A 22,107-nucleotide genomic window follows, 5' to 3' on the forward strand; every position below is an offset into this window, starting at 1 on the left:
TCTGACAGTTTCAAATCATATAAAGAAGTTTCGTATGCCGTTGTCTCATTCAGATACTACCTTTTTAGGCCTGGGCCTCAGATCTCTGTATCTTGTTTCATGATCATTTGTCAATCTAATAGACAAGAAGGTGATCAGCCTCCTGTGCCTGATACACGCCGTCAACCTGTTGAGACTCCGCAAGCCGGTTTCCTCACCGTTCGAACGAATGTTAAATGCGCTCATAGACAGTACATTGGTGCACAGCTGGGCATCGAACCTACGACCTCAGGGATGAGAGTCGCACGGTGACGCCACTAGCTCAACTCTGCTTTATAATCATATACCAAAAATAATAGTACGCAATATTTCATGAATACGTATTTCATAGCTAGCAAAGTAGCGGTTGTATCAAGCAAGTTTTTGAGTTCGTCGTCGTCGGACGTCGAGGCAAAGTACGAAATTCCACCCGTATCACTGCACTACTGAACTTTTTTAAAAGCAGCTCTGGTTCTACTAAAGTATTACTGAACCAATTCGACTTAGGGTCCTTCGAGAAAAGAGAGTACCAAGCCAGCCATAGTCGGACAGACAGTGAGATTGTCTATGGGCTGACATAGCATCAGATGAGCTGTCAGTCAGTTTTCGCTACATTTAAATTTCCAAGTGTAGAAATAATTAGAGCATTATTGATATATTAACTGCAATAACGAGTTTTATAATCTCTATGTCAATGTTAAAGAAAGTGGAACAAAATTTCTCCATTAAGAGTAAAGGGCTCTTAAGACAGTTTCATTCGTGTTTCTCGGACTATTAACACGGCTTTAATCATACTTCACTTATCTCTTTATTACGGATTAAGTTGATTCTAATAGAATTTATGGGGACCAAAGACCATAACCGCTATAGTAAAAAGAGTAAGAATTTTTAAATCTCCTAAGACATTATGTCGATGAAAAGGGAAATTAATTTCTCAGGAAGTAGGGAATGATTAGAATGTTTACGCAAGGATATACGCGTTATACAATGTTTTTTTTAATTTGTGTGTAATGTGTATATTATAATATATTCATTAAAATTTAGATAGAGAGATAGAGAATTTAGAGAGATAGAGAAAAAAAACGACTTGCACTCCGGGAGTGCCGGCAGAAGTAAAAACTTGAACATTAACGTTGTGCATTTTTGATATTTTGGAATGGTTAGGGAATAATTTTGCACGAATTGCTTTAATTATCAGTATAAAAGTACTATCATTTATGAGGTAGAATACAATATTTATTTATTGCGCTATCGTACACAAACATGACAATTTATATTACATTAAATACCCCGCGCCAGCTGTCTACTCTCCATCCGTCTTACGAATTTTCGATCAGGTCACGTGTCCCGACGCGAGTTTAACATTTTTTACCCATTTTAAAAAAAGTGTGTAAAGAAGTTTTCACTTCAAAAATCCCAAGAATAAAATCTTTCATTTAGAAACAAACGAAAATCAAATATATCTATCTAATTATAACAGTAAGCAATTGATAACACTTATTGCAAAATATTGAAGACTAGCTGTCAGAACAATTCTGGAGAAAAAAGTCTCACCAATATATCGACATATGACAAATTTAATTAGAATAATAATGTCAATATATATTTAATTATTAAAGCTCCACTTATATACCAGTGACGCTGCAACCTGTTTGGCCTAAGGCACAGATTTATATATCTGTTTCGTGATCATTTGTTTTTTTTCTAATAGGCAAGTAGGTGATAAGCCTGTGCCTGACACGCCGTCAGCTCTTTGGGTGTAAGTCATGCTAGTTTCCTCACGATATTATATTCCTTTATCGCACAAGTGAGTGATTAAAGCACATATTTAGAGAGAATGAAAGAAAGAACGTTGCTCAGCCGGGGATCGAATCTACGACTTCAAGGATAAGAGGCACACACCGAAGCCCTAGGCTTTTTTACTTTTTTATTTATTTAGTTCTAAAGCAACGTGTATGCATAAAGTTATACAAGAAAATATGTCATCACAAATTTTACATACACACACATCAAGCAAGCTAGCAAGGGAAAAAATTAAACAAGCAACCAAAAATAAAAAATAAATTAAATACTAACTAAAAATAATAACAATAATAGCTCAAACTAAATAGACACATAAACCTCATGAATATCATGATAAACAAAGTTGCGGTAAGTTGGAAGATTATTGTAAAGTATATCAATATTTCCATCAATGTAAGTAATTAAGTTGTAAGAGCGAGATAGTCTATTCACTAGATCATTAAAAGTAGCAAGTAATAACTATTATATAGGATTACAAAGAAAGGAAACTACTGATCCAACTTTGGTGAAATTTGAACCTTAGTTGAATTTTACCTGATTTAAATGTACGACTATGAATATAAAAATATCATACATAGAGCACAGATAACCTTTTTTTAATTTGTCAACAGCAAATGGCCTTAACAAAGATGGCACATTGCAAAGTAAAGATCCATAAAAAGTGAAACGTCGTAAAATACAGAAATAATGTAAAACGGACCGGTATTTATAGCACATTACATTTCTTATATACCAACATGTGAAAATGAGAACTTAAGGTCAGTCTTCTCACATTACTTGTAAATTGTCTTCAACTGTGCAACTAAGCTTATCTCGTAGATAAATACAAGTTTAAATTAAGTCTTCAAATAACAAGTTGCGATGGTATTTTTACATTTTCACAAGATGTGTATTGGATATGTTTTCAAGTAATCTCCTTAATGTTTATTGCTATACGGTGCATATTTTATTTCCTCGTGTATTTTACACTGTAAAAGCAATCCAATCATTTATATCTGTGTGAAATATCCTATAATATTAGCAGATAAGATACGCAATACGCCTTCTGAGTGTGAAGGATAAAACGGAGTTTTTTGTTCTTTGTTGTATTATTATTTCTTGAATATTCTGTGGAAGAATTTGTTGTGTAAAGATTTTAAAATATTTCGCTATTTAAATGATTCAATAGTCTTATTATCTAGTAAGGGTTTTTTAGGTTTGTTGTATAATAATACTTTATTTGCGTCACATAAGAAATATAAAATTTAATAAAAGATAAAGGATGTAAATGGGCGCTCTTATTACTAAAAGCAGTTTCTTCCTTACAACCCAAACATAAATAATGTGAACTGCACTAAACTATTCAATATAACAATACTTAAAGATAAGAATAACAAAGATTTATTGGTACAATGTTGTTAGTTGTTTCTTAAACGTGACATGGTTTTTAGTCCCGTAGCTTAAGGCAGAGTTTCTGCAACTTTTTCAGCAAACGTAATACCAATCCGAAATAGTATTGTTCCACCAAGTAACGAATCCAGGGCTTACAGGTTGTTGGTTACTGTGACCGCCAGGCGCAGACGAAATCTATAAGGGTACTCATAACTATTTTTCTCAATCTTATTTTATTATGAGAATGATACATTTCCCTAACGAAGTAAGAGAAGTTCCTGTGTCCTATTTCCGGGAAATTTCCGGATTTAATACTTGTGTAACAGTGGTTTCGATACTTCTAATGAATATTGCTAATAGATGAAAGTAAAATAAAATATCGTTTAAATGATTAATTGTTCACGAAGAAGTACGAAAGTCATTAAACATCAATCTCTCGCATTATTTTGTGTTCAAATAAATATTTTAAATTTTTGTTTATTTTGTAAGACTATTTAATTATTTAATTCTTTACAGGCATGTAGTTGATCACTTCTATGTTTGACACGTACCAATTTTTGGATCTTAAAATGCCGGTTTCCTTGCGATATATTCCTTCACCATAAAAAAAAAAAAATTGATATAAATTTGGAACACCTAGCCCGCTCTCAAGATATTTACGTATCCTAATTTTTTTTAGAATATTCATTAAAACCCAATGAAGCAAGTATCAAATCGAATTTAATTTACATTCTTGATTATCCAGCGCAGGCGAAACTCATTAATATTAGGTAAATCTTGACAGCTTGTAATGGACAACCGCGAGCGGGAAAAAAATTTATCGGTCAACAATGCAAGCCCATTAGTTTTTAAAAGGTTTTATTAAATCAAGTTTTATCTAAGTCATTTGTCTCTTTGAGTAATTACAGTACCTATTTACGTATTTAAAGACGTATAATTTTTGAATTAAAATTAGTTATACCACAGTAGCAACTTTAATCAAGCGGGTTAAATTGGTTTTATCGATGTTAGAATTGTTAATAATGCGGCAACTCTTTCGGCAATTATTTTTTTAAATCCACACTTCTGGATTTGTGAATACGTCTTAGATAAACTTCTTTCACTCCTACACTCCTGATGATTTTTCTTTTTTTCTGCTCTTAAGTGCCAACAAATTTCTGTAATTTTATTTTATTTTATTGTGTGCTTGTATCTTTTAATTTTATTTTTTAATTTTTAATTTCTATTTAAAAAAAATTTTGAAAATTATGTTTACCTTAATTTGTCACACATTTTAGATGTAAGATTTTGTAAAATAATTAGTAGATTTCGTACTGTGTGTGATGATGTAAGCTTATAACTAAATAAATAAATACACCATTATCTTCCAGTTACTGGTCTTTAGTAGCATCAAGTGCCTTTTCACTCGGCGGTCCACCTAAATTAAATAGCAATATCATTATAATATATTGTTTATTTTCCATGAAATGTAACTATATATCCAGTACATATGCTTTCTATAAATAAGCGGGTTTTAAAACTGGTAACACCAAAAAAAACACCAGCAATCTTCCTTAAAAAACAATCAATAAAAATGTTTCCAAATTCACATTTACTGATCAACTCAGTTTTATAATGTATCACATTCGCGTTAATTAAAGACAATATGTACTGCAGGCGTTATTCTAAAAAATATGTAGTAAATTATTTTGCAGTAAACGAAGCATTGTATTTATAAGTAGAATATTTCTTATTATAGTTATAAAACTGGATTGAAATGTAAAAGAAAAGATGAAACGACAGCTTTTGTTGATTGTATTTTGTTTGAACTAGAGATTGCGAACCAATCACAATCAATCGAAACACGCCATCCATATCGTTTATGGTTTTAGATTCATACCTCTGTCTCGTTTGCTATAGATTCCGAAATGACAAGGTATTTAAAAAACATGTAATAGTTAAATTTTAACTTATAAGTCTTTTATTTGTAAGGTTATGTTAACCGAATATGTTAATATGGTTAACAAGATTAACCCGAGGTTATTGAGCTGGTGATACTACGGTTTCATTAAAATTCTCTTAGAATATTATCAGCACACAATGGAAGCAAGATTCTTGTCTTCCTGTGGCAAACCGTGCCATGGAAAACTTACTATATATTTCAGTTAATAATAACGATATCTACATATGTCTATTTAAATTAAAAGTAACTCAATACAATGAGTTGCTATGTTACTAAGCGATCACTAGGTACTTAGTCAATTTATTTAGAGGTAAATTATGGAGGTGAATATCGGAGTCTCTTATTTAAAGATTACTTTAATTTATAGATTAGTAAGGTTCTTTAAAATTTATGAGTAATGGTGGCGACTCTCATCCATTTCAGGTTCTTTCGAATCATGGCTTGGCGTGAATTATTACGGTGACAATACGAAGTGCCTTAGATCAAAAAATCGACCTTTGCAAATCACAGAAGTCTGATAACCTATATCCCTATTAGAAGACGAAATGATTACGAAATCTTATACCAAGTCCTAGAGGTCGTAGAACCACTGGTTTTTTTAAGTTTTATAAATCTTTTTATAGCTTTACATGTAACATTCAATTGTCTCGAGAACATTCTGAGAATAATTTGATTCAACACTATATTTACCACGGAATTCGCGTTTATAATCGCGCGATTCTGATATTATGCGTTACCAATACTAGCACAATTGAAATCTTTATTACCCTATTCGAATAGTCTGAACTTAATTCCTTGGATCGTATTACCTGAGGGCTAAGCCGGTTCATTAAGGATCGTTCAATCATCTTTTAAAGGAAGGCAAAAGAATTTGCTAATGCTTTTTTATTTTTGTCTGGTACAATTTCGTGTGCGATGCGATTAATTGAATGTGTATAACATGCGTGCGTCGGTAGCTATATCACGACAAACATCTAAACTTACGAGGCTTTAAAGTTTTAAACCATATTGCGTACTCTGAGTTCAATGAATGTTCTCGGGTCCTTCAAGAAAAGATAGTATCAATTCTTAAAAGGCCGGCAACGCACTCGCGAGCACTCTGGCATTGAGAGTATCTATGGGCATATCTGTTAGAGTCGGGTGAGCCTCCTGCCTATTTGCCCCCAGTTCTATAAAAACACACACAAGGCTATAATTCTTTTTATTAAAAACTAAACTTTTGAAATACATACTGTTTCAAATTTAGTTAATAGCTACCAACTTATCCTATAAAAATTAAACTCTTATATATTACATATAAACAAATGAAACATTTAATCCACAGGTACAGAAGTATCATTAGGTCACATAAATAATAGTACATTAATGTTTATGTGTCTCTTGGAGAGGGAGATGCTATTGCTCCATTAAAATGGCGTCGAGAGACCTGTCAAAAGGCAATGTTAGAGAACCAATAGAATGAAAATTTAAAAACAAGAAATAACAGAAAATGTTAACATAAATGGCGCTAAGATAATATATAAAATAATACACAAAAACACTAATTAACACTAAAACAGTAGTTTCAATTATGACACCAACAGAAATATACTTATAAATTATGTATACAATTCAAAAGTACTTTTATTCTCTTCATTGTATTTAGATTTAAAAGAAAAATATGGAATTCATTTATACTACGTATATAGTTATAACATTTACACTTTGTCATAGTTTTATTTAAAAGTTTCAGTAGTAATTTTTGTTTTTTGTGTTAATATGTTTCTACTCGTTTTTTAAGAACGGGGTGTATGTAGAGGTGTAATTATTGTCCATATAGAAATTTCGTAATTCCATTTGTAATATTGTCTACGTATCATTATTTCGTAATTCCACTTGCACGTGGATCAATCAGTCGCCCTATAACCGCCATGTAAGTCAGAGGACAATAAAGCTAGTGAATTCTATTTCGGTTTTCATTTGGTGTACCTCAAACACTAAAAAACCATACTGTCATCTATCATTCCTACATAGGCGCATGCTTATAAGCAAAACTACATCTAAAATAAGTTTAAATGTTTGATTTAGTGTATTGAACTAAAGAAAACATTGAATTGTATAATATCTCATTTTGAATTAATGAATTTGAAAAATTTTATGCAATTGGAAATAGAGTTATCCTAGAATCGTTGAAATTAAATTGGAATCTATAAGTTGATACTGAAGTAATAAATTTAAAGAATTCTTAAGCCTGAGAAAATCCCAATCGAGAACGCCCGATTTTGATAAATATGCAGTTTCCGTCTTAGTTATTTAACCTCGTAGTGAATAATTAGAACCAATCAGCATTTAGATTAGGTCTACTTACGCATGACAAAATATTTACAAACTGGTATTTGGAACCTAATCATTTTATAGACGCATTGCGTAGGATATGACACCAATATTAACACTAAATACCATTAAAGTGTGGTCATTGCTTAAGGGAGCGTTCAAGTATTACGTCACGCAATTTTTGGAGATTATTGTATATATATATATATTATTCATTAATAGTTACGTCCTCAATTTTTTAATTTTTTTAGTAAGTTTTTAAACGCAAAGTATTGGCACCTATCTTTTCATATCCTAACGACTGACAATTTTGTTAAGAAAATATGAAAACGAGGTATGCACCTACTCAGGGCTTTTATTTTAATATTGTGTATCAATGGCCACTGAACCATTCTTAGTCGTATAGACCGTTATACTGTAAAACGTACATTTAAGTTTAAATTAAAGCAGTGCAATTAATTTGACATGATTTAAACGCATTTTTTATATGTTTAGTAGCAACACACTGAACTTCGTTTAGCCTTAATATGATTTTTTTACTTAGCCTACCTTTCTAGTAGCAACACTGCAAAAATTCGCTATGCTACACCATAGAGACTTCACTGTTCCGGAAAAAATCAAAATCAAAAGTAATAGGGAAACAATTTTTTTTTAATTTTTCTCTCCAAAAAAACTCGAGTTCGAGGAATAAAAATATGTCCAATGGGTCCAGCCGTCTTCGAGTTTGGGGCTTAGCAACATATTTTGCGTTTCATTTTTATTTATATAGATTAATAAAACTTATATTTATAAGTTCTCTAAGGTTAATATTTAGGGTGTTATGGGATTGGGATTTTATTTGTTGAACAACCTTTGCACTTATAAAATTGTTATCGTAATAACAAATTTAAATCTAATTATTCACAGTCACATCTTGACACGATATAAAAGAGAAATTAATAAAGTCGTAAAGTCGCCGCCGTAATGCTTCATCAATGAACAGAGTGATTCAACGGGTATTATTGGTACAACGGGTAGTATGTTCATAATCTCTTTATAATGAAAAAAGTCACTTCCCTCTTATTGCGAGCCCGTAAACTACGCCATACTTTAACAACCAATTCATATCATATCAAAAACATTTGGCCAGTTAATGTTACCACGTGAATTCATAATCATTTTTAAAATTACTTTTACGCGCAAAATCTCGAGGGCAATACAATCAAATGTATATTTCCATTGCCTAATATTATTGATCAAAACCAATCACGTAACTAGCCAACATCAATATCCACTCAACAAAACTAGAAAATGCTTTTATAGGAAATGATAAAGCATAAGCTTTTGTGTTCAATTCGAGTCATGAATCAGTATAGCAACAATGGTCTCTCAACATGGAAAAAAGTCGTGACCGAAGTCAAGATGCTAGGCGTAAAATATAGTGCTGACTGATCTTAATTATCGTACGATCTGATGACCCCTGGTCGTCTAAATCTTTACAATTTGGATGCAACGTATTTTTGTATCTATTGTCAATTTTTTAAAGGCATTGGTATGTACCTCACCAAAACAGTGTTGCCACGGAAATCATTTTTTTTATACAACAGTTAGGTGGTGTTAAGTAATAGTGTCCGAAGGCTCGCAAGTGCGTTGCCGGCCTGAAGTGCTAAAATTATTATACAACGTACGCGGTGTTGTGTATTTATTCATTAAAAGCCGCGCCAACAAGGCTACAAAACAAAAAACAGGATGTAATGTGTTTCCTAGATGATAGGTTATAAAGATATTTATGGAATATCAAGTGTAAAAATACCTGTTGAATAAATCTAATTGATAATTACTTAAAACAGAAGTTAGCCAAGCCATACGGTACGGTTAGATTAATAATATCTATTAATTGCTATAAACATAGGTTACATAACAACTTGTCTCCCAAGCGCCTAATGTCGTGATAATTAACAAGAACCGGGAAAATCTGAGTCATATGTAATATACATAATTAATTGTAATAATATTAGTTTAAAAAACAAATTAAATAGGGTTAGTTGTATAGGCTATTTTTAAGTATTAAGTGTAAGACTAAGAGAGCGGGAAAATAGGAAAATTAAACACAAAGTTTATCTAAGCAATATTTACTATGACCAGATCAACCTGCGAGTGATTGTACTGTTTTGGCAGTACATTGTAATTCTTTTGTTATAGCCTCCATTGTTTCCCCTCAATGACTTGAGTTTCCGAACCAATCATCCTCGATAAATAGTTATGATTATCGCTGTCATAAAATAATATTTTATAGATAAAGCTAATCAGGATGTTGGCTTCATAAGAAACTTTATATGGCACTGAGAAATTTTCTCATTAAAACCTGCGATTAAATTAAACCATTGGTACGGCCGTTTGAAAAGGCGAGTACGGGCACGAAATAATGACAAGCTAATCGTTGTTTTATTTTAGACTTCAAAGACAAATAATCGACAAGTAAAAACAAAACTAAGATGCTCTCGTTTGGTTTAAGTTCGTTAATCGTTCGCTGCTTTGTGCCCGCCGCTGCGCCCGCGCCGATCGCGATCCCAGAGCGACATTGAAAAATTCTGAACTCGTGATATTCGTTCGTGTACTTCATTTATTTTCTGGAAGACCGTGAATATTGTTTGAGGTTGAATTATCTGACAGTTCCACCCGTTCTAACGGACATTGTGAATACAAACTGCTGCTATTACTCTTCAAGTTTGCGTTGGAACTAAGAATAAAGCATTTAAAATTTATTTCAATATAAATATATACTTACACACGGTTATAACGCGAAAGCGACTCTGAGAGCCTTTTCGGCCGCGTTTGTTATTAGTGTCCAGAAAATAAATTAGCCTACGTATTTAGAAGTAGTTTTTTTGTGTTTTCCTATTAATTAATAATGCAGATATTATTATACAGAACTCTGCCCCAGTGACCTGTCAAAACCTGTGGTTTATTTTAGTGTATTGTCCTGGTGGAACCGCGCTTATGCAACAAACAAAATTCTTATATTGGGTACCCCTGACTGCGAAACCATGGGTCCCGGGTTCGATCCCCGGCTGAGACGAACATTTATGTGATGAGCATTTGGTGTTGTGCTTAGGTCTTGGGTGTTTAAATATGTATTTATATGTTTATCTATCTATAATATGTATGTATATCCGTTGCCTAGTACCCATAACACAAGCTTCACCAGCTTAGCATGGGACTAGGTCAATTGGTGTGAATTGTCTTTTAAGAAAAAAAAAATATTTAAGAGAGGGTTTAATCTCGACATAACGAATACAAATACGACGAAACAAACGAAAACGAATTTTCCATATATTGAACATTTTTAAGATGTTTCGGATAGATAGCTATTATAAAATTACATTATCAATCTGGCAATAATAAGGCAATAATGCCCTCGGGAAGGGAATTTAGGAGAAATACAGGATGTTTGCGTGTCTGCCCTGCAGCACGATACTTGCATGCCCACTAATGCATATCATTACCTGCAAAACCATATCGCACAAGAGGACAATTTAAGGACTATACAATTAAGTTAAACGTTTCGGATTTTAATCTTATATATAGATTTTGATATTAGGAAATGCATTTGGATTTCCTATCAACTTGTTTATAGATTTTACTGTTACTGGGCTTGGAGGCGAACAATGCACGTTTTAATGAAGGGCTACAAAGTGATTATATAAATGTTTAAGAAACATTGAACTAAAAGAAAAAAATAGTGGTGGGGAGTTATTGCCAGTTCTTTTCTTCCGTTTTACGCCCTTGATTTGAAAAAAAAATTAGAAGCATTTAATGTATATTTCATTTTTGACGTTCATAAGTGTACATTGTGTTACCTAATTAATAAATGATTTTTGACTTGACTTGACTATACTCCATTGTGGAGTCTGGCCAGCGATTCCTATCAAAACCAAAATATGTTTTATTTATTTGACATCAAACCCAGTTCTATACTAACAGCAAGTGATGACAGTTTTATTTAGAGAGACAATTTAAACCATACGTGTTTGATGTGCGTATTTTGTGTCTCGTAGCAACATTTCGGTAGAGACAGGTTCAAAATTATCGATCATTGCGCTTACGGCGATGCAAATTGCGTCGCCTCTTATCGATGCACTTTATCCTGCGTACTTTTGTGCATATTTTACATATATTTCCAACAGATAGCCAACGTGGGCGGACTCAACTCGCACGCTTAATACAAATTAGGAGTAGAATCACGTAGAAGCGCCTATGGGTACGGTTTGAGATGACATCTTTTCATATTGTTTCAAAAATCGGCTACGATAGACACTTTGATCGGCTACCTCAATTGCTTGACACTCTATTATATATAGAAACAAAGAAGTAACTCTTGACGCTTTTACATACACTACTAATAGTCTTATTAAAAAAAAAATTAAGTTTATTCACTAAGAAAAAGAGTAAAAATCTTATAATTTTGTTGTACAGGTAGTACAAAAATCGTGATAAATGTCATAAAAAAGTATTTCAACAGTACACCATCAACAATTGTCCAAAATCATATCCTTTAGGTTATGGAAAAGGTATCCACGATAAAACTAAGATTATTTTCGTTTATCTTTGAAACTAAAACTTTCGGTTGATATTGGTCTTCCGACTCTGATATTGGTATTTTATGTTTAAATAAGATTATGTATCTGTTAATATTGTAATCTCTGACAAGTAACATAATTGCGCGAACCTGGGGGTATAGCGGTGCTCGCGTTGCACGGTCACGAAGCGATCTAAACATAGTCTAACATGCTCTAACTTTGTTCTAAGTATTCTAACATAAACGATGCCACCATATCTGTTCTTCAGGCGATAAATCGAGAGCCAGTAAAAATGACAGAATGCTAAATGGCTCTTCATGTACACTTTTGTTTTAAAGTGTTACAAAGACTAAACATACGATTTGCAATTCCATAGGTCCAGTTAGGTGACAAATCGTAGTGAACGTCATATAATTTTAAGACAAATATTTGAATTTAAAAAAACGATTTCAAAATGCACTAAAAATAATGTTTTTTTTTGTATTCAATGGTCTTGTATTACTTACATTCATATGTGAAAAGTGTTAATTAGTTTTAATTTACGTAAATGACATTCCTATTTGGCAATCGTTTGGCGACTTCAAAAAAAATCTTCCTAATGCAAACTAATTCGTTTCTCAAAAAGCAAGCAAATATTGCTTTATACAACTCGGCTATAAATAATTAATATTTAGACGCGTTCAAAAGATTTTAGATGTAATACCGCAAAAAATAACATAATTAAAGTCTGAAAAATTTTAACTAACGAAAACTATAGAAGTATATTATACATACTTCTCCAACTAATTAAATAACTATCTTCAAATAATTTTCAACCTATCCTACGTTGGTTGCCTCTGATTTACATAATAAAAATACTTAACTATAAATAAATAAGATAATTCTAATCAAAATTATAGTAATATATTTTAAAAAACGTACATGAGTAATTGTATATCTTTTGTAAAACACAATGAAAAACATAACTGTAGTAATAAGACCCATAAATTACAAATTTAGATAGGATTAAAATGACCTGTACGAAAAATGATAAATTGCACGGCGGCGACGTTCACCAATCTGACCATAGCTCCATTGGTCTGACCATTGTGATGACGCTGAATGAAATTAGGTGTAATAAAATGGAGTAACGCAATAAAAAGACCGAAATTTTCGAAGCAAATGAGTAGAATGATTGATGTCGGTGAACATAGCCTCAGTATCTTAAAATTGGAAGGTCATTTTTCAGAACCTGACGCTTTCTCGTTTGGGACATTAAAGATTGAATTTTTAAATTTCCATTGTAATCAATAGCGGTCTTAGCTTAATGACGCACTGATTTTGGTTTACGTTAAAGAAATAATTCTGGTTTGAAGGGGTTTACTTTTCATCTTAAGTCCCTGAGGTGTGTTATCTTTCTATTACTGGACCACAGAATCTTGACCAGGATTGTTTGAGTTGAACATTTCCTATTTATATGGAATTCATACGGTGCCAAAAGTCCTGATTTTGGTTTCCGTTAAAAAAATCATTCTGGTTTGAAGGGGTTTACTTTTCATCTTAAGTCCCTGAGGTGTGTTATCTTTCTATTGCTGGACCACAGAATCTTGACCAGGATTGTTTGAGTTGAACATTTCCTATTTTCTTATGGAATTCACACAGTGCCAAAGGTCCTGATTTTGGTTTCCGTTAAAGAAATAATTCTGGTTTGAAGGGGTTTACTTTTCATCTTAAGTCCCTGGTGAGTTGTTTTTCTCTTGCTGGCTCTCTTGCCACAGAATCATCGCCAGGATTGTTTGAGTTGAACATTTCCTATTTATATGGAATTCACACAGTGCCAAAGGTCCTCATTTTGGTTTCCGTTAAACAAATCATTCTGGTTTGAAGGGACACCTTTTTACTTTTCATCTTAAGTCCTTGAGGTGAGTTGTCTTTCTATTGCCAGCACTCTTGCCACGGAATCATCACCAGGATTGCTGGAGTTAAACATTTCCTATTTTCTTATGGAATTCAATCTTGTCTTTCTATATCCTACATACTCTTTCGACTAAATTTAATATTTAGTAACGTATTAAATACAAGCCTATGAGAAAGAAATATATTTGAATATATAGTAATAACTTAAGCTGTTAATTTATTGCGAATATAAATCAAACAAATTAAACGAACAATATTAATTATAAGGTGTCGATGTTTAATAAACTGAACAAAAAATCATGTAAAACGATTGTCATAATCAAAACGTGCTGAGTGGGAAGACATTTTTTGTGAAGGCGATTATTGGTATCCATTTATCTAAAATTTAAAAAATCGGTCAATATTTCAAACTGTCATACAACACGCATTATACATTCGTTGAGTACTTTGTTCTTAATAATAATTGTGTCGTATTCTTGCGGTATTAAAAAATATCTGTTTTACAACAAACAGGTCTGGATTTAATGGATAGGTATGATAAGAAACCTCGCTCTTTATTATGAACCTATAATATTTAAATATAATCAATAAGAATGCGATATTTTTTTGTGCCAGATTTACTAATCATTATTCAAAAGTAGACTAAAACATATTAGTTTGATATTTCGTATTAATCTAGTAGCGCAGAACGATCAATTATCGAAACTTGATTAATTGTTTCTAGAACATTCTGTCATTTCTCTTCCCTTAATCGATGAGGTACTTCAAACATAATCTCTAGGGGGTCCCCATCCACAAGAAACATTTAACATGACGTTGGGAAATATAATTAGGCAAGTATACTTTGTAAGGGCCGATTTACATTATCTTAGTGTTTAGCAGAGTGCTTTAGGATAGTACTTTAGTTGAAACATGTAAACGCTACTTGCTTTAGTAAACGCTACGCTAAAGCACTTGCCTTTCAAGTTGTACTAAAGCACTCTCCTAAACACTAAGATAATGTAAATCGGCCTTAAGATTGTTATGTTCTATTTTCAAAACTTTTCGAATGTTTGATATCATAAAAGTTTCAATTCGAAAGCTAACCAATAAAGTGAACAATAAATTTTATTATCACAATTCAATTTATTTACTTGACAGATGGGAACACTCAATCGGCGTTAATTGCTGCTTCTCTTACGTAAAGTGCGTAGGTGTCGACGGCTGTGACTATGCCAGCCAACGATGGTACTCTAGTACACAAAGAAAAGATTGAGTCATCATAACAAATGCGCAGCTTCCAAGAGAAATCTTTACAATCTTATATCTGACGGGTCCGATCATTGTGCTCCAAATTCTTCATGCTTCACCGTACAGATGACGAAACTAAGCTCGTTCAGTTACATTTTCCTTGCCTTTGTTGATTTGTCGAGTTCTGTTCGATTGCCTTTTTATAAACGTCCAACGGCTGCATTTGTAAAGCACGAGTCTAACTTAATAAATCTTATCTAAAACATCTCATCAAACGAGTGTACCTTTTTAAGGGTCAATGACTTATTTTCGAAGCTTAATCGTAGTGCCAGATATTAGTTTAATAAATAGTTATACCTGATCCAAATAAAAAAAATAAACCTTTTTGGTATAAAAAATAAAGCCTCAGATTTCTGCATCTGTTACATAATCATTGTCAACTAATAGGCAAGTAGGTGATCAGCCTCCTGTGCTTGACACACGCCGTCGTTTTGGGTCTAAGGCAAGCCGGTTTCCTCACGATGTTTTCCTTCTCAGTTCGAGCGAACGTTAAATGTGTACATATAATGTCCATTGATGCACAGACGGGGATCGAACCTACGACCTTAGGTTTGAGAATCGCACGCTGAAGCCACTAGGCCAATACTGCTCTTAGTGTACACTTTTGTACAAGCCAATGATTTTATTGACTTGTCCTACATAACATAAGCATAACAATAATCCACCGGCTACAACCCTATTCTTATTATTAAGTCTTGGCCTCAAATTTCATCCGATTCTTAGATCATTTTTATTTCAAACAAAAGTAGGTGATCAGCCTTCAGGCTGAAATGTCATTTTTGGGATTTGAGATATCACCTCACCGTACACACTCGCTCGTGTAAAATGCGCACTTAGAAAGAAAGTCGGTGCATAGCCGCGGATCGAAAATCCGACCTCAAGGATGGTCTCACGCTGAAGCCACTAGGCCAACACTTCTTTCTATCACTGTGCCGGATCTAAATTACCCTGTTTTAAATTTATCAATCCCTAAAAGCATTATTGAAATAAGTTTTAACAGGTTATTGTATTCAAAATAAAACTTATCTGAAAAATCGAAATGCATCTTTTGTCATTCTGTCGGACGGTAAAGTTACGGATTTGTCGAGGCTGCCGCTCGCAGGCTGCATTTTTAGAATTATTAATTTGCTCCGTGTTCTTATAGTGTGTTAAACTGGACGATTTTCTGCCAACATTATAAATAAAACATCACTCATCGTGGTACGAGATTGTTTTGTTAAATGTATAATTTGACGGGGACGGTATAATGCAATCATAGCAGGGTCAGCATTATATACGGCGGGAATTCATAACCGTCAAACCGTTAAGGTACCACAATGTACACTTATGAACGTCAATAAAGAAATACATATTAAATGCTAAATTATTCGAATTTTACGTTTACTGCCAGTTCTCAAATCAAAGCCGTATAACGGACGAGAAGAACTGGCAATAAACTCTCGGCCACTCTTTTAATCGCCAAGTTTTTTGTTTTACAAAATATTTGTAAGACGCTTACAAAAGACCATTACAAAGCCCACATGACATCTTAAGTAATTAAAAATAAAAAACAAAGATTTGTCCTCTATCAGCAGTAGGCTTGGTGAAATAGGAGCACGCACTTACATTCTCGTCGTACACGCAAATACATAGTCGAAAAAACTAACATGTTGGGTGTGCAAATACAACAATACTAAAATATATGTTATAATTTTATCGTTATTATCTTCTACACATATACATTACTTAAATCAGTTTCTACACCTACATATAACTGTTAACTTTAAACAGATGTAAACTATTGTTATAACCTCTTATTTATAGTTTTACTATCTGAAGTTAAATTCAAACAATTTCTTTTTCCAGGTGGAAGTTGTCATCCTGGATAGAAATGACAGTCCTCCGGAGTTCAAAAACATACCAGCAGCGTACACGGCGTCCGAGGATCTCACTCCTGGCCAGATCATTGCAAGGATCACGGCAGAGGACCCCGACACCATCGGAACAATTACATACAGCATACAGTCAGATGATGCGACGCCATTTTTGTTGGATAGACTGACCGGAGATCTAAGCCTCAAGGAGCCCTTGGATAGAGAAACGACGTCAGAATATGAAGTAGTCATTCGGGCTGATGATGGAATGCAGTTTACAGATGTGACAGTCGTTATACAGGTTTGTAAATTGCTCGGTTATTAAGTAACTAAGACATTTTAATGTGTATGTTTATGTCAGCGCGGAGATTTCGGATTCTAGGGAAACGAGTAAGTATTCGGTTTAAGACAGAGGAGTTAACATTGATGTTTAAGGCTGATAAATGCATCGTATTACACATCAAAACTGAACCTACGTAATTTAAAAAGTAACTATTATCATTATTATTAATTATGTGCAAATCTTTTTAAATAAAGGCTTTCGTTTAGTTTAGTAAGCATAAGGGCTTGCTAAGCTTTATGTAGATTTATATATCAATATGAAAAATACCTTTATCGTATTGGTAAAAGCGGTATTCAAATTCAAAAATTATTTATTAATGTTGGTATCAATGTACACTTATGGACGTCAAAAAAGAAATATACATTAAATGGTTCTTATTTTACATTTACTGCCAGTTCTCAAATCAAGGGCGACGGAAGAGAAGAACTGGCAATAAACTCTCCGCCACTCTTTTTTTTTAATATTATAATTATATTATAACTCTGGTTATTTGCATATCTTTCAAACCTTAATGATGCTCAATGAACAAATGTGCTGCAGTCAGTACTCTTTCCTTAACAAATTTACTATCGTACAATGCCCTATTAGTTGACTTCCTATGTTGATACGAGCTTTTACTAAATGTTAGCTCATAATAATACTTGTGATTGTTTCTAGGTGACGGACACAAACGATAATCCACCTGTGTTCAAAGAGAGCGCGTACTCCTTCGACATAGCAGAGAACGCAGCGCGAGGCTCTGTAGTTGGCACTGTGGCGGCCATCGACCCCGACGCCGGCCCCAACGCCCAGTTGACATACACCGTGATCTCTGACTGGGCTAATGATATCTTCTCGCTCAACCCGCAGACCGGCGTCTTTACATTGACAGCTAGGCTTGATTATGAAGAGGTAAGTTCACTTTACAATGTAAGGAAAACTATCAAAGGTGAATTGAGATGTACGTACATTATTGAAAGGGCAAGAACTATTTTGGCATATGTTTCACAATTTTTCAATTGTTTTATAAATGCGACGCGTGCGCATCGCAAATAGTACTGGTTTATTTTTGCCGGATGTAGCACAAGAGAAGAAAGTACTGTTTTAATACTGTGCATAATTGTCAAATAACGATACTGGAATATACATTTTGCATTATCTACATGCATTTTAAGTGATAAATAATCACCATTAAACCTGTTGGCTCTGAAAATAAACTTAATGCGCGTAATTTATTACACGTAAAAATTCTCGCGTAAATATGTATATTTAACACTTTTATAGTAAATTGATAAAACATTTCAATTATCTAGAAATTAATCCAACATTTTAAACACGATCAAAAAAGCGGAACGAGGTGCGTAGTTGCACCGTAAAATAACATAAAAACATGCTTAAAGGTTAAGTGATTAAAATCAGGCAGATAAACGTTCCCAAGAGTAAATAATAGCCAATTACTGTCTTTCTTTCGACGAACTTCGTTTGTGCGGTAATGAGTTTTTATTGAGTTCGTAGATATAAGACCAGTAAGCCCCCGTTGGGGCACAGGGTCTGTTTTATTGATTTTTAAATCGGCATTGTCCGGAGATAAAAAAAGTGAAAGATTTGATTGTTTCTTTGTATGGGCGAAAATACTGGATATTTTTGGAAATTTCTTTCACTGTTAGAATTATCTGTGATGAACAGATAAAATATTTCAAAAAGTTAGGGTCCTTCAAGAAAAGAACGTACCCATTAAAAAGACTGGCAACGCACTTACCTTCTGGCAATGTGAGTGTCAATGGGCTCACTTAACATCAGGTAAGCCTCCTGCACGTTTGCCTCCTATTACATAAAAAAATCCCTGTGAAAACTTCGATAATGTAACCAAAACAAAAATTCCCTATATCGCGTATGCTGCGAAAACTATTGACAATAGAGCAAAGTGCAGCAGAGCAAGATCAGCAGTGTTGGCCTAGCGGCTTCAGCGGGCGGCCCCTTATACCTTAGGTCGTAGGTTCGATCTCCGGCTGTGCACTAATGGACTTTCTTTCTATGTGCGCATTTATCATATTTTGCTCGAACAGTGAAGGAAAACATCGTGAGAAAACCGACATGTCTTAGACCCAAAAAGTCGACGGCGTGTGTCAGGCACTGGAGGCTGATCACCTACTTGCATATTAGATTTAAAAATGATCATGAAACAGACTCAGAAATCTGAGGCCAAGACCTAAAGAAGTTGTAGCGCCACTGATTTTTTATTTTTTAATATAGCAAAGTGATGAACTACAGTTTTATAGAGGACATCAGTATCTAGAAAAAACTCTAGGATACATATTAAATAAAATAAGTATCTAGCCATACAGGAACGTACTATAACTTTTAATTGTCACATTTTGTCGTTAGATTAAACACACACGTGCGAGTACAATCGCTTAGAAACGAAACAAATATTAATCATTATAAAATCACAAATAGCTGGAATAATGTAATACACGCGTATAAACCAATTCAGCTTAGGAGACATTTGATTCGAACCAAGCCATAAAAACTAATCCCTCGTCCCGTTTAGTTATTTAACTGATGATGAGATACGTCTCGGACTTTCAAAAACCATCTATATACATATTGCGCTTGATACAATTATCTTAACATAGATCTTTGTTAGGACATTGACCGCTTAAAGCTACTCGCTGTTTCAGAGCATGTACTATTAGAATAACTTAGACTGAAATAGGAGCGTATAACTATTTTCTAGCAACGTTGTTTTTCTCTAGAGAAATGAACATTGTATTAGTAGTAATTGTAAAATAATATTTATCGTTTTTTAAGTTATACTTCTTTTGGCGCGTTAGGGAAAAATGATGAGAGTAAATTTATACGATGCGCACGAACTCTGTGACAAAAAACCGACACCCACACACCGTCACAAAAAATTGACACCCTGAAGTTATCAATATTTTAATAAATAGTTGTCAATATTTCAAAATAAAAAATGTGTTTTTTTTTATTATGTAGAAATATTTTTTTTGTGATATTTTAATATACTTTATTTAACTAAAACAGCGTTATAATAAAGCTTTCAATGTATTAAACACCTTTTTTCTATTGTTAGTGTCGTTTTTTTCTATAAACATAATAAGGCGAAAGATAAAACATTTAAAAAGATTTTTATCTTGTTACGCCAAAGTATAACTTCTTACACTTGTACATAAGTACACACACATGTTTTTTTTATAAGAAAATATAATAAACGTAATAATATTTTTTAAGCGGTGGATAAATGTTCTTTAAATATTATATAAAATCCCTTTTAAGTTCCGAATAATTAATTATTATGTGGGGAAGAAAACGACCAAACCAAAGACCTGAGCTATTCCCGGTCGGCACAGAATATTTTTTGTTATGTTTCTTATTTTGATAATTATTATTACTATTTTGTGTGTTTCGTTAGTAACAAATGTTATGTTAAATATTATGTGATATTAAAACTGACATACTTTACAATGGCTACGCAGAAATGACTGCACCAATTGACGAATGGGGTTTACCCAAGTAACGTAGTAGTTAAGCAAATCGTAGTTCAACATTAAATATGCGACGGACAGTGAACAAGGACTCATCAGACTTTGCTAATTAGTAAAAACAATCTCCTGTACATTCGTTTCTCGACCGCCCGCCAATTCCCCGTACTAGAGAGCTGCTAATTTCCTCCCGGTACAGTTTTTTCGCGTCGGGCATCATATTCGGTATTTGCCAACTCGATCCGCCATCGAAATTAAGGCCCGAACAATGTCTGACAAAGCGACCGTCTGCAAAACATTCAAGAGCCGGATTCCGGGAGCGATGCCTGTTTTTTAAATGCCAACGCGCTCACGATCCACGAATGAAAGAGCTTGTCATAGCTGGGAAGTTTTGGTGACCTATTATGTGCGGTTTTCATTCCAGTCTCGTTTATATTGTTACTTTGTTATCCAAAAAGATCTTATGAGTTTTATTATGAGATAATACTGAATTAAGTAAAACTTATATTTTTGGCACTTGCATATTTCTTAAATTAAATGTCCTTAATGCTTGCTTGGAAGATATTACTCATTTAGGTCATTATTAAACCCGCCGGCACTTAGTGAGTTGTGTCTGGAAGATTTCCTTTATTTTTAAGCTCAAAGTTCTTATTAATATTATGTTGTGATTGATTTTTTTATTAATATTTTTTAGTGTTACAAAATAAGTTATGCAATTGCTTTTTTACTGTTTAATTTAGAGTTGCGTTAAATAGATTTAAGATTTTATTTAATTCTTGTATGTTTAATTTGTAAATAATAGTGATTTTGCCTTCGTTTAAATTGTTTGCTAATTCTCGATAGAACCAGTTCAAATTGATAAGTGTGTAAGATTTAAATTATTTTATAGTAACAGGGTTTTTTGTTTAAATTATTTTGTTTAAATTAAATGATTAGGCGTGGTTAAAATTATTAAGTTATAAATTTCATACATATTAAACACAATATTATATTTTTTGTACTTTGTTCCCTTTACGCAAAAACTTTCCCTATTAAGAATTCCTTTCATATTGTCACAAAACCGTACGATGCTTAAATTATTAATTCAGTTACATTGAAAAGTCTTTTGATCATATTTGATATGAACACTGGACTAATATAATGCTTTATATAATGCCTTATATAATGAATTGATATATAAATTAGACAATTATGAACAAGGCAGTAAAGGTTCTCATTATTGATTTATCATTTTCAG

At 33.1% G+C, this 22,107-nt stretch overlaps 1 protein-coding gene across 1 annotated transcript in view; it reads left to right on the forward strand.

The window, feature by feature from the left end:
- LOC125059905 (cadherin-related tumor suppressor) overlaps nucleotides 1–22,107 on the forward strand; it is a 102,258-nt gene that overhangs the window by 68,106 nt on the left and 12,045 nt on the right. The window contains exons 2-3 of the mRNA XM_047664593.1: nucleotides 17,038–17,346; nucleotides 18,046–18,279. Coding sequence (XP_047520549.1) covers nucleotides 17,038–17,346; nucleotides 18,046–18,279 — 543 coding nt within the window. The remainder of the gene's footprint in view (nucleotides 1–17,037; nucleotides 17,347–18,045; nucleotides 18,280–22,107) is intronic.

This window comes from Pieris napi, chromosome 20, assembly GCF_905475465.1.
Source record: "Pieris napi chromosome 20, ilPieNapi1.2, whole genome shotgun sequence".
NCBI classification, from domain to species: Eukaryota; Metazoa; Arthropoda; class Insecta; order Lepidoptera; family Pieridae; genus Pieris; species Pieris napi.